At 39.3% G+C, this 14,747-nt stretch overlaps 1 protein-coding gene across 2 annotated transcripts; it reads left to right on the top strand.

The window, feature by feature from the left end:
* The first annotated feature begins 83 nt into the window (after nt 1-83).
* Nucleotides 84-11,762, top strand: pank4 (pantothenate kinase 4 (inactive)). 2 transcript variants are annotated; one of them, XM_058054541.2, is made up of 19 exons: nt 84-228; nt 531-613; nt 1,179-1,387; nt 2,338-2,521; nt 2,660-2,752; nt 3,127-3,280; nt 4,634-4,815; nt 4,891-4,972; nt 5,049-5,149; nt 6,069-6,224; nt 7,205-7,317; nt 8,208-8,295; nt 8,434-8,585; nt 8,664-8,719; nt 8,803-8,852; nt 9,898-10,002; nt 11,021-11,121; nt 11,201-11,269; nt 11,339-11,762. In XM_058054541.2, the coding sequence occupies exons 1-19, from the start codon at nt 102-104 to the stop codon at nt 11,589-11,591; spliced, it is 2,358 nt and encodes a 785-aa protein (XP_057910524.1). In that variant the 5' UTR covers nt 84-101; the 3' UTR covers nt 11,592-11,762. The 2 variants fall into 2 exon arrangements, with proteins under 2 accessions (XP_057910524.1, XP_057910523.1); XM_058054540.2 differs by having other exon boundaries at nt 8,649-8,719.
* Nucleotides 11,763-14,747: the final 2,985 nt, after the last annotated feature.

The following is a 14,747-nucleotide window of genomic DNA, read 5'->3' as shown; positions in this document are numbered from 1 at the left end:
AGCAAGCAGCGTTGTGACACCCCGCCCACCAAACCGTTGCGTCTACGCTGATTGGCCGACGGCCCCACGCACACGCATTCAACGTAATGACGTCATAGACTATGGCGGAATGTAGCCAAGTTGACAGCAGCAAGGCGAGTCGTCATACGATGGATAAAAGCATCACTCTCCCTCCAGACGAAATATTCCGCAATCTGGAGAACGCAAAACGGTTCGCCATTGACATAGGTAACTGTACATGTGCATGTTTACTTTAATTCTACCGCCATTCGGCTAAAAAATAGACAATCTTTGTGGTTAAGCGGGACTGGTTATGGTGAGAAAACACCAGAGCACAAGTGAAAGTCAACAAGCAGCTTGTCTGACAGTAGAGTCGTTTAATCTTAACTGACTGTGTCTTTTCGCGATATCAAACAATCTATATAATTTAATAATGTCCTCATACATGGAGGTTGGCTGCTTTAGCTATCAATTTTGAATGATATAGCATTTATTCAACTAAATGACACACCACTGTTTACTTCTTACAGGAGGATCTCTGACAAAGCTGGCCTACTATTCCACTGTACAGCACAAAGTGGCCAAAGTTCGATCCTTCGACCATTCTGCGAAGGTAATTTATGTTTATCTATCATTATTTGCCTTATCTACTGGCTTTATAAGCTGCTGTGAACATTCCCAGCACAGATTGAGCCATGTTGTAAGTATTGACATTCCCAATTGCATTGGGTTTCTGCTATTAATGATTGAAGTGAATGAGCAGTTTGTACATATGTACCTAATAAAATGGATTACATGTGTTTTATATACACATTCTTGGAGCAATAATACACTTACAATGACACCATGATGAAAGTCCAAGGTGCATAACGGGCTGTTGCAATGCATGGAAATGTATATTTAAGACAACTAAAAGCTCACCTCTTTAAATCTGTTTTTAATGTCTAACTTTTTATATCATTTACTCAGCTTTTACTCATGTTTTAACTGTGTATTAACGAATGAATGTTGTATTTTGGTGTGTCTTCTACTCTGTTTACTTGCTTTATTCAACTCCATTCTTCTGTACAGTGTCTTTTGAGTATTTTGAAAAGCGCTATACAAATAAAATGTATTATTATTATTAAGTATGAATTGAACACACCAGCTCATGTTTTTTTTGTGTTTTTTTTTCTCAGGAGGCAGCCAGTGACAAACTCTATGAGATATCCGTGCAAGAGGAAGTGACCGCGCGCCTGCACTTCATCAAGTTTGAGAATGCGTACATTGAAACGTGCTTGGACTTCATCAAAGACCACCTGGTCAATACGGAAACCAAAGTTATTAAGGCCACAGGTGGTGGGGCACATAAGTTCAAAGAACTCCTGGAAAGGAAACTGGGACTCAGGTGCGTGCTGTTTTCAACATTCCTAACATTCCTAATTGTCATACAAGTGACAAGATGACATGTGACAGGCTCGCACAGGAAGGATTATCATATATGACAGAGGGGGAGTCTCTTCACATGAAGACCACACAGCTTACTTTGTCACTTTGATCATTTTAGCTATGTGCGATTTTTATTATTTTCAAGCCGATACTGAACCTGCTTTTCTAAAAACATTTTTAAAATGTATTTAATTTATTATTTAAATTATATATTTAATATTATTATATTATGAATTATATTATTAATTATTCATTTAATTTATTTAATTTAAAATAACAAATATTTGACAAACTGTAGTTATAGATTTCTCCTTACCAAATATCATGACATCACTACTGTTAACAAAAAAACTTAAAAAAAACGTCAGCTCAGGAGTACAAACCGTGGATCCAAGGGGTTTATTAGCCTACAAAATCCAATATCTCCTACGATGGTAAAGGGTTGGTCGTCCAGTGCCATCTTTTCCAGTTCGCTTTAACCCTTGGGTTGTCTCTGGCCAAGTTTTTTGCACTTTTCAAATGCAGCGGTGATAGGAACAAGCCCCCGGCCCCGGGTGTCACTGCGATGCTAGCGTTTAAGGGAACTGATTAGGTTTGATGTGTTGAAGCCTCATCTGGGAATGTTTGCAGAGCATTTGGAGAAATAATAATTAATAATAATTATTAATAATAATAATTACTATTGGTCTGATAATTATAGTGCACCCGTATAATCATATTGTACTGAGTATCCAGGACGGAAACTTACAACACAGTAAGTTCCATTTTTAGGTATATGGTCATCTCCACACAAATAGTAAGATCAATATTTATATTTTTAATTTGAAAAAAAAATCATGAAATTGTATATGTTTCCCACTCCTGTACTTCTTAACCATGACTAGCCGAACTCTTTGTGTTGGATGTCAGAGTGGACAAGGAGGATGAGATGACATGCCTCATCAAGGGCTGTAACTTTGTGCTGAGGAACATTCCCCACGAGGCCTTTGTCTACGCCAAACACGCCGATTCCGAGTTCCGCTTTCAAACGACTCACCCAGACATCTTTCCTTACCTGCTCGTCAACATCGGCTCTGGGGTGTCCATCGTCAAGGTAATGGACTGGAGAATAGACTGTGATTGGTCGTAGAACGAAACAATGGCAGATAGACAATTTTTACAATTAAAAGTATTGCATACATGTATTTAGCTAATCAAGGAACATCTCGCCTGATTGTAATTCTCCGAGCAGGTGGAATCAGAGGACAAATTTGAGCGGATTGGAGGAAGCTCAATTGGAGGAGGGACATTCTGGGGCCTTGGGGCTTTGCTCACCAAAACGAAGGTATTGAACCATAAATGACCTTAAAAGTCCATCCATCCATTTTCTATGCCGCTTATACTCATTAGGTACACGGGGGTATGCCAGAGCCTAGCCCAGCTGACTGAGTCGGGGTACACCCTGGACAGGTTGCCAGCCAATCACAGGGCACATATAGACAAACAACCATTCACACTCACATTCATACCTATGGACAATTTAGAGTCGCCAATTAAGTCAAGTCAAGTTTATTTATATAGCTCTTAATCACAAAAACGTCTCAAAGGGATTTACACGCTGGAAACAGGATGGTAAAAAGATGGATATCATTATTATAATAAAGTCAATAATAAGTTTATTATCCTTCCATCTTCATGGACTTGATTTTTTTTTTGCAGAGATTTGACGAGCTTCTGCAGCTGGCCTCCAAGGGGCAGCACACCAGTGTTGACATGCTTGTCAAAGACATTTACGGAGGATCCTATGGATCTTTGGGTCTCACAGGGGATCTGATTGCAAGCAGCTTCGGAAAGTCTGCCACTGCTGACAAAGGTGAAACATGGTTGTTTGCTAAAAAAAACACCTTTTTTACTCCTCGTTACCTACACAGCTCTCCTCAGCTCACTTTGCTACTAACACATTTCCACTATCCAAACCAAGTACTACAATAACCCTTTTATCACGGTTAGTTGGTTCCAGACCTGTCTTTTATTGTGACTGTGAGTTTACGTGATGTAGGGTTCCTTTTGCATTAATTTTTATAATGTATAATATGATGTATAAAATGAGTATTTTCATATTTAGAGCATAGAAAGCCTTCTTACAACCTTCTAACTTTGGTTTTCAACATTATTAGAGCCCTGAAGATGAACTAACCCCCCATAGTACACACGTATTACCCAGTATAGATAACTAAATAAGCCATTTAAGACATGAATGAAACTCCTGCTTGTTTGTGTTGCTCTGAATGTGTTCCCTAGGGGAACAAGATGAGTGGTGGACAGGAAGTAACATCGGGGTTCAGGATTGAGTTTCAGCTTGCTTTTGCCCTGTGACTACTGGGGTGTTATTTCATGCCTATTTGGCTCAAATAATGTTAAAACCTGTATTTAGGAAGTCATTAACAGGTTTTCTATTCTCTGACTATGAAATATTCCATTCACTTATCGCCGCTACAATAAACGAGGGACGACTGTATTAGCTAAATTAGCTGTATGCTGTACGTTTACACATTATACCAGCCACAACATAAGTCATGAGAATCCTGATGAGGGTGCGAAAAAAAAAACATAAGAAACCACATATAGTTGGTAGGTAGACAAATTATTTTTTTCAGATTAAAATTAACAAAGCATTATTAGAAAGCCAAAAGCCAAAAACTTACCACTTCCACACGGATAGGGAGGATAACTATTAACAGTTATTTAACCTTTAACATGAACATTAATCAAACGTAATCATTTTTTCTGGGTACATGATACCGTACAGCATCCATATCAAACTTGCGCGGGCCGCACTAACATTAAACTTTCACATCAAGGTGGGGCCCTCAACTAGTGTCCTGCGGGCCACATATGGCCCGCGGGCCGCGTGTTTGAGACCCCTGCATTAAACTGTTTTAAAAAAGGTTTAAAAACATGTGTTTTTAGAAAAGCTTTTACATAGCTTGCCTATTTGAATGCATATTTAATGTCTTTGGTTCACTGTGTGTGTTAGTTTGGCTTTGGTCATTTCCACCTCCACTGCTCTACTTATTTTAAATGTTCTTATTCTGTTATTGTGATACTTGCTGTTAACTTTTATTTTTTATTTTTATTTTTTATTGTGACTGTTGCACTTTGAGATCATTCATTTGATATAAAGTGCTTTATAAATTAAATGTATTATTATTATTCTGCATTTCAGAGTTCTCCAAAGAAGACATGGCCAAGAGTTTACTCCACATGATCAGCAACGACATCGGGCAGCTGGCCTGCCTTTACGCCAAACTCCACAACCTGTCGCGAGTTTACTTCGGCGGTTTCTTCATCAGAGGACATCCTGTCACCATGCACACCATCACCTACAGCATCAACTTCTTCACCAAGGCAACACCTCTTCTTCTGCTGTCTTGAAACAATCAAGTCTGTGTATTACTATATGATATGTTGTACTTTATGCAGGGGGAGGTTCAGGCCTTGTTTCTGAGACACGAAGGCTACCTGGGCGCCATCGGAGCGTTTCTCAAAGGAGCAGAAGAAGACAGTAATACATGACATTCGTACTGTGCTGTGTGGATTATCAATAACAATATTAATCATGCAATATTTTTTCTGTCCAGATCCAAACCAGTACAGCTGGGGAGAGAATTACGCAGGAAGCTCTGGCCTGATGAGTATATCCCCTGATATGAATCCCATGCAACGTGCGCGTAGCGGAACGGTGAGCCTACCAACACGTGTTGAACACCAACCTTGTGTTAGCTGCTCATCAGGTTGTATCTTCCCCTCTTATTATACATCACATTTGCTTTTTAGTCCTTCTGTGGCTGCTTTGATTGACGTTACCGTAAAAGTCCCATCTGTTCTCATTGCCGCCATTCTGATTTTCTTTTCATTTCCTCCCTGAACATTCTTCTGTCTCGCTAACCTTCAGTTTGCCGTAAGTACCTTCACCCACGCTTCACTTGTTTACACTTCTGACTCACCTCCTTATGCTTTGTTTTGAGAACACTGTATGCCAATGCCAAAGACACCATTACTGAGTAGACCAGTGAGAGTTATGACTAACAGCCACTGTATGTAATACTGGGAAGCTATAGATTGACGAAATACTTTGTATTTGTATTGAATTGGGCGGCACGGTGGTCGAGTGGTTAGCGCACAGACCTCACAGCTAGGAGACCAGGGTTCAATTCCACCCTCGGCCATCTCTGTGTGGAGTTTGCATGTTCTCCCCGTGCATGCGTGGGTTTTTCTCCGGGTACTCCGGTTTCCTCCCACATTCCAAAAAACATGCTAGGTTAATTAGCGACTCCAAATTGTCCATAGGTATGAATGTGAGTGTGAATGGTTGTTTGTCTATATGTGCCCTGTGATTGGCTGGCGACCAGTCCAGGGTGTACCCCGCCTCTCGCCCGAAGACAACTGGGATAGGCTCCAGCACCCCCACGACCCTCGTGAGGAAAAGCGGTAGAAAATGAATGAATGAATGTATTGATATGTTTTGTGTAACCATAGCGCTAAACAGCACTAATGTAAACTAACGATTATCAATTGTAAGTTACATTTGTCAAAAATGATGATTGACAGCTTGACAAAAGTGCTTAAGCATCTGTCCCCCCCTCTGCGTTGTGTTCCAGTTTGACATGCTGGAGATGGACCGGTTGGAGAGGCAGCTGGTGAATCTATCTTTACTGCAGGATCCCTCGTCTTACATCCCTGACACGGTGGACCTCACAGAGGACGCCCTCGCCCGCGAATACTGGCTCGACTGCTTTGAGGAGGCGCTAGACGGGGTGAGACATGCTCTTTGAGTCCGAAACCTGCTTTGTAAAATGACCAATGACCAACAATGCATTATTTGACAGATATTAAAAATGTAATGGTAATGGTTTTATTTCATTTGAACGTGCATCAGATTACAATTGAATGCATCACATAATCAGTTCACAGTTCCACATGTCCAAAAGGAGTAGGAAGAAGCAAAGCTTATTAAATCCTACCCCTCCATCTGGTACTTTTACAATCAGTAACTGTTACATTTGTTCACTTCCTGCTTTCCATAATACAGTTTACAGTTTTGTTTTTTTTTAAATAATGTACCTCTTACCGAAGTAGGAGGTGATATGAGCATCCAATGACATAATGGGTACCATAGTAACTGTCAATATAGTGCTATATATAGCACATCTCAACTGCTTGTATTGTTTCTTGAATTGGCTCATCGTTGTGCATTGTTTGAGTTCCTTACTCAATCAATTCCATAGTTTGATTCCACATACTGAAATGCTATGGCTTTTTAACGTAGTCCTAGCATAGAAGTGTTTCAAATGTACTTCTTCCCTGAGATCATATTTCTCCTCTCTTGTAGAGAAGTATTGGATGACATTTTTAGCTAATTGGTTATTTTTAGCCTTATGCATTATTTTAGCTGTTTGAAGATGAACTATATCAGCAAGTTGAAGTATTTGTGATTTTAGAAATAAGGAGTTAGTATGTTCTCTGTAGGCGGCATTATGAATTATCCTTACTGACCTTTTTTGCAGTACATTTAGCGAGTGAAGATTGCTTTTATAATTATTATAGTAGTGTAATATATATAATATATATATATAAATATATATATATATATATATAATATATATATATAAATGTAAATGTATACCAAAGGTTGTAGTTGATCAAAGTTTTTGGCTTCTCGGTGCTACAGTCACACAGCAAACTATATTCGTGTGATGTTCCATCAGCTGATGAGTGTTCCTGTTGTCCCGAGCAGGTGGTGAAGAGGGCAGTAGCAAGTCAACCCGACATGCCCGAGTCGGTGGAGAGAGCCGAGAAGTTCCGTCAAAAGTACAGACATAAGCTTCAGACCCTGCGCCACCAGCCCTTGTAAGTACTCATGCATACATCATTTGAATGTTTAACTTTATTCCTACTTCAAAATGCCTCCATGCTTTTTCTGGACTAGGTAGTAACAACGCTTAACGCTTCTCAGGCATATCAAGTATACAATATATTTAATTATATATTTAAAATATACATATGAATTGGGGTTGGGCGATATGGACTTTAGCATGTATCATGGTATTTTAGATGTATCTCAATATGATAATATAAAACATTTAAAATTTAAATTCCGCAGCTTTAAAAAGCTACAAACCTTAAGCTACATAGCGAAATACGCTTGTCTCAAATTGTGATGCACATGTATTTATTGGTAACAAACTGGCAACAAACTTTTCTGATGGGATGTCAGCATCTTCACAAATTGCTTGTAAATCTTCAAGAAACTGTAATTCCCGTGCTTGTGATTAAGGAAGATGTAGTCACCCATGCAATTCCAATTGCTTATGGAAGATATTTTTATCACACCCTTGTTTTGTTTACGCAGACATGGGACAAACTATGCTCTTATTTTGAAGGACGGTGACGAGGACTGGGTTGTATTGAATGTATGTTCACGGCGAAGACGAGCTACGTTCAAAAATAAACGTGCTTGTTTTATTCTTGTGAGAATGGAAGCTAGGCAGCCAGCTTTCGCCGGGTTTTATCGACAATTCAACCCGTTTCAGTCGGGAGGGGATTGTTCAGTGTTTGTTATGATTTGTTGCAACGACTGAGCGGTTCCACACACGTTACGTCAGTCATCTTGTATATCAACCGCGGAGTGAAGTCATCAGCTCGGCTTGTTGACGCTTATCAAGTCGTTTTCTTATCACGGGAAGAATCTATACCGGTTTTCTCTCTGGCTAACATAGCGTGCTTCTCTTCTCACGCAGTGCTTACGGATCCCTCACTGTCAGAAGTCTGTTAGACACGAGGGAACACTGTTTAAACGAGTTCAACTTTCCTGATCCCTACTCAAAGGTCTGAGCGCCATCTGTCCACCACAACTGTTTTTTTTTTTCATGGTCATCCTATCACATGTTCTTGTTCCATCACACTTCATTTAATATGATGTTTGTACACACGTCACACCCTTTCCTCACTTGGATTTGTTTTCAGATTAAGCAGAGGGAGAACGATGTAGCTCTCAAGTTCTACCAGAAAGCCGTGCGGACTCTGGAGGCACTCAGCTGGGAGGAGCGACAGTTTGCGCTGGTCAGGGGCGTCCTGGCTGGGAATGTCTTCGACTGGGGAGCCAAGGCCGTGTCTGAGTCAGTAGACTTGGCTCTTTAAGTTTCTGTCAGCTTGTAACAATGCAGCATGCTTTTATGTAGCCTTCTCATATGCAGCGTCCTGGAATCAGACCCAGAGTTTGGCTTTGAGGAAGCCAAGAGGCAACTGGAAGGTATCTCTGTGCATACTTATCAAGTAATGTATTACACAAATGCACCTGAAAAACACCAAACTTTTATTTCTTTCTACTTTCAGAAAGACCCTGGCTTGTGGATTCGTATGACCAGTGGTTCCACAGACTTAAGGTTGGTTGTTGTTGTCATGTCAAACAGTGGAACCTTGGTTAGCATCACACATCTGTCTGTCCTGAACCGGAATGTACTCATTCATTCATTCATTCATTTTCTACCGCTTATCCTCACGAGGGTCGCGGGGGTGCTGGAGCCTATCCCAGCTGTATCCCAGGGCACATATAGACAAATAACCATTCACACTCACATTCATACCTATGGACAATTTGGAGTCGCCAATTAACCTAGCATGTTTTTGGAATGTCGGAGGAAACCGGAAAACATGCAAACTCCACACAGAGATGGCCGAGGGTGGAATTGAACTCTCGGTCTCGGAATGTACTCTTACCTGAATTAATTTATACATTAAAAAAAAATAATAATAATGGAACTCCCATTAATCTGTTCCAGAAAGTCAAAAATGTTAATACAAAACACATGTTTATGGAGATTTTGGTTTATTTTACTTTTATTGAGTCTTTTCTGAATGAATGTTTGGATATTTTATTTTAATCCATCTTTTACTGTTTTTACTCTATTTTTAATTCTTTTTCTCTACTGTAAAGCGTCTTTGAGTACTCTGAAAAGCGCTATACAAATAAAATGTATTATTGTTATTATTATTTACAAAGATATGATTTGGAATATCAACAGAGACACCGCCTTTGTGTTTCGCCACGAGGTATCGCTTGAATTCAGTAGGGTTTTTCAGATCAAATCTTTGCTTTTCTTTATGGCTGCCATATAACCTAAAATGGAGCCAAAGAAAGTCGCAAAATATTGTGAGAAATTGAGATTAAAGAGGTCAATACAGCAGCATACATGACAGCACATCATAAATTAGCGATGCAGCCGACTTGTCTGGATGCTTTGTGAATAAGAACGCAGTTACCTTCATGCAGTGTATTAGTAACACAACACAAAGTTCGCCATATTGTACAGTAACCGGATCATATACACAAACTGTGGTTCCACTGTATATGTTTTATTTTTAATTTTTGTTTTATTGCTGCTGAGCACGAACTGCCTGAACACAATCCATCTTGCTCGTGTCTTTCAGGGGCGTCCTCACAAGTGTGCCTTGTTTTTCGTAGATAATAGTGGAGTAGACATCATTCTAGGAGTGATGCCTTTTGTCAGGGAGCTTCTCTCTCGGGGAACGGAGGTAAGATGAACAACAGCTTTATGACCACACAACGCACTTATTTAGTCTTATCTTCTGGAGAATTGTATATGTTTGGCTTTTTTTCTGTTCCCACTTGACAAAGCAAGGTCCTTAGAGGCGTTCTTGGACGGCTTATACACTCTATAGTGTAGAAAGTCTTCTCAGAAGAAACAAGGGATTCCTGATTTTCTCTCATGGTTAATTCCTGTAGGTGTCCCAATGCAATTAGTCTATATCAGTGATGGTATACTTACTAAATAAATACATGTTACAACAAGGTAAAATGTATTCATATCTTATGTGATGATGATACAGCACTCTACAAGAAGCAATGAAGTGTGTAAAATTAAATAATTAATAATAAAAAAAAAATCTTGTTACAACTATAATGATGAAAATGGTAATATTAATATTGATTATAATAATGGTGATAATAATAATGGTAATAATGATAATAATGATAAAGATTATAATTCATTCATTCATTCATTCATTTTCTACCGCTTTTTCCTCACGAGGGTTGCGGGGGTGCTGGAGCCTATCCCAGCTGTCTTTTACACCCTGGACTGGTGGCCAGCCAATCACAGGGCACATATAGACAAACAACCATTCACACTCACATTCATACCTATGGACAGTTTGGAGTTACCAATTAACCTAGCATGTTTTTGGATTTTTTGGATTTTGAATAAAGATTATAATAATAATGATAATAACAATAATAATATTACAATGATAATAATAACAGGGGAAAACAAGACTGTGGCATGAACATGATTATATCTTGCAAAAAGGGGTAGGAATTTATAAGCTTTTGCTTCAGCCTACTCCTTTTGGGCTTGTGATCAGATAGTTGAATACAAATGTAAATAATGGAAAGTTATATTTTGATTCATGTAAGAAATGCACTGTAATGTTTCATATATTTGCCCCCCCCCCAAAAAAACAAAACAAAAATTAAACTGAACTCAAATGATATCAGATCTACACTTAATAAGTATCGTTTTCTTTGTAAAAGGTTGTCCTGGCCAGCAATTCGGGTCCAGCTCTAAATGACGTCACAAACGGAGAACTGCAGATTCTGACTGAGAGAATTGCCGCCATGGATCCAGTCATCCAGTGAGCAACTTTTTTTTTAATGATCATTAGCCGCATTCTTTTATTATCATTATTTGATCTTCTTGTATTTGTTGTTCAGGGCCGGGCTGAAGGAGGACAGGCTGACTTTGATTCAGAGTGGATCCAGTTCTCCCTGCTTGGACCTGAGGTGGGTCATTTGTTTAGAATTAGAAAGACCTTCTTGTCTAGACATGTCTTTGTCTTGGGTCTTGTTCAGCCGTTTGGACAAAGTTCTGGCCATGGTGGTACGGGAGCGGAACACGGACCTTGTGATTATCGAAGGAATGGGCCGAGCCATCCACACCAACTACTACGCCACACTTAGCTGTGAGAGCCTCAAAATGGCCGTCATCAAGAACTCCTGGCTGGCTGACCGTCTCGGAGGGAAGCTGTTCAGCGTCGTCTTCAAGTATGAGGTGCCTGCAGGGACGGGCGGTCTGACGGAGGCTGCTGCGCCGCCATCGCCGTGAGAACAACGAGGCTTTTGGACTGAAACGCGGGGAAGAGGCGAACAAAATGAATGTAAAGGACGATGAGTGAATGTTTTAAAGGCAATCAAGCACAGGGAAGTATTACTTTTATTTTATAACAAAATGTATTTTTTTTGGTGTGATCTAATTTCATAAAGATGATTTACTTCTCCGGACAGTTTCTTAGTATCACTCAGCATCTCGGAAGTTTGCATGCAAACTTTTGCGTTCCATGTCATCACAGCGAGGCCTCAAAAGCTATTTTCACTCAGCACTTTGTGAAGTTGCATTCGATGTGCAAAGAAAGAAGAAATTCAAATGGATCACTTTTAATGAACCGTGAAAGCTCTGCAGCAGGGGCGCTTTACAAAGTGTTAGAGTCGGGAACGAGGGCGGCACGGCGGTCGAGTGGTTAGCGCGCAGACCAGTGTTCAATTCCACCCTCGGACATCTCTGTGTGGAGTTTCCATGTTCTCTCCGTGCATGCATGAGTTTTCTCCGGGTACTCCGGTTTCCTCCCTTATTCCAAAAACATGCTAGGTTAATTGGCGACTCCAAATTGTCCATAATTATGAATGTGAGTGTGAATGGTTGTTTGTTTATATGTGCTCTGTGATTGGTGTACCCCGCCTCTCGCCCAAAGACAGCTGGGATAGGCTTCAGCACCCCCCTGCGACCCTTGTGAGGAAAAAAGCGGTAGAAAATGAATGAATGAATGAAGAGTCGGGAACGGTTGTCAGGAAGCACAAGCTGCTAGGTGCATGCTCCTCCACTAGGTGGGAGTGTTCTTCCGTGAAGAATATTTATTATAACAGTCCCAGCTTGCCTTCAAGCAATGTTTGTGCAATGTTTATGTTTTCAAGTGAGAATGACATCAGTTTGACTTCAATAGTCTTTATAGTCAACTATGTGTCTCAGTACCTGCAACATTACATTACACTGGACCTGCCTGTGTTGCAGTCATTTTTAGAAAGCAAATTTGTCAACGTTATTATGTTTTCTGTTAAAAACACATGTCCATTTGATCCATTTTTATGTCTCCATTTGTGTATCTATCTATGTATGTGAGTGAGAGAGTAGAAAATAACTGAAGCTGCCAGGCTGCTCCATCGTCTGTATTAAATCCGGGGAACGAGGTGCTTGCTACCTGCTGAGGAACTGAAGGCTGCGGATGTATGAGGAGGCCCACCAGGGGGTCCTCCCTCTATTCATCTTGCTACACACACACACATTGCCTGATGAATTTAACGTACCTTACCAACTTGTAATTCAACTCGGATTTTACATCATGCAAAGTTATACATAGGTGAGTATGCAATTTCATTGTTCTTGTTGTGAACTGTGTATAACTTATTTTTACACTTGCATGATAGTTCAAAAGTGCAGTGAAAAAAAAACAAGTGATGCATGAAGGAAACTCGGTTCTCTGCAATCCTCCACTTCCTTCCATCCTTTCAAGCATCATCTAAGGGTGAGTAGTTTTTATATTAGTGTAGTTTTCTCAGGCATTATTGGTTAGCTTCTTTTTACACTTTTATGTTTTTCACATTGACCTTGATAATGGGGTGAGACGGATCACAAAAGAAGGAACAATAACTCCTAATTCAACCAAAATTTCAGGGGAAGTTCCAGAACAGGGGTGTCCATTTTTTTTTTTTACCCAGAAAGCTGCATACTGAGGAGGCCACTTTTACATTTTTTTTAAACCCCTGTAGGTGGCTAGAGGTGTCACAGGATCAAGATGAGACGATAGACGAGATTGTGTCGAAGAGATGAGACAATTTGAAGAAAGGTAAATTTAAAAATATGACAGTGTAACAGCTAATTAAATTTCGACTATGATACGCTCTAATCCACCCACCCAGACCATAAGACTGTATGACAAAAGGGCTCACTCCATTCACGCTGTTGTTCTATGGAACAAACAAGCTCAGATGTGGTTTTTTTTTTAGAAATATCAGAATTCCAGTAGTCCACTATATAAATATCAATATTTTCATTTAAGAATCCATTTGAGAGGTTTAAGATATTCAACTCATCATTTTTTTATTTTTTAATGGAATGATTTATCGATTTTTATGATTTTTTTTAAAGTGATTTTACCCTTTTCTGTAAAGCACTTAAATGACTTGCAGTACGAATGGTGCTCTAAAAATAAACTTGCCTTGCCTATAGGACTTTCAGCACTTAGTGCTATCTTGCTTGGTGCTAGCATGCTAATAGTTAGCATTTTAGGCCATTTAGTCGTGTCTAAATGCAAACATATGCCATGATGTAAGGACGTTGTGGAACTGGTACTTAGTCCTATCTTGCTAAGTGCTAGCATGCTAAGTGTTAGCAAGCTTATTTCAACATGCTATTTATACATAGCATGATACTATACATACTATTTAAAAATGCTAACAGCTTGCTAGCAAATGCCAGGGTAGAGGTTCACAACACAGGGTTTATTTATTACTGTATTTTCCGGACTATAAGTCGCACTTTTTTTCATAGGTTGGCTGTTCCTGTGACTTATACTCCAGAGCGACTTATAAATGAAAAAAGTGTTTATGTTGCATAAACAATGGACACCTTTTCTGTTCATGTTTATTTTTTGTGTAGCTGAATAAGCATTGTGTTAGCATATCTTACACCTATTCAGCCTGTTCTCTATTCTTTTATTGTTAGAACTTGCCTTCCAAGAGGACGTAATGTCTGTTTTGGTCAAGTAGTTTGGAAAATAAATTTCCTGCAAAAAATGTGACTTATACTGCCGTGCGACTTATGTATGTTTTTTTCTACGTAATTATGCATTTTTGGCGTTGTGCGACTTATAGTCCAGAAAATACAGTAATTGGTGTCCCACGCCTCGTGCTCACAAGACATTTTTTTTCTCAACAAGAAATCTTTTTAAAAATCACGTTTTAATCTTGTGACACCACCAGTGGATGCAAACAAATGTTTATTTTTAAAGAAAAACAATAATAAACTAATAAGAGCTTATATTGTTTTATGAATGCAGAAGCTAGGCACTGTAATAGATGACGTAATTACATAATTATAGTTATATTATATTGTTAATATTATTAATTATATGTTGAGAGGTCAACCAGTATTCTAGATGCGCCACTGTATTTATTTTGGTTTTTGCAGATTCAATACAAACTAAAGTTG

Source organism: Doryrhamphus excisus, linkage group LG18 (assembly GCF_037039965.1).
Source record: "Doryrhamphus excisus strain RoL-2023G ecotype Guam linkage group LG18, RoL_Dexc_Guam_v1.1, whole genome shotgun sequence".
NCBI classification, from domain to species: Eukaryota; Metazoa; Chordata; class Actinopteri; order Syngnathiformes; family Syngnathidae; genus Doryrhamphus; species Doryrhamphus excisus.
Note: the sequence above shows the minus strand (reverse complement) of the source record. Positions and strands in the feature narration are given on the sequence as shown.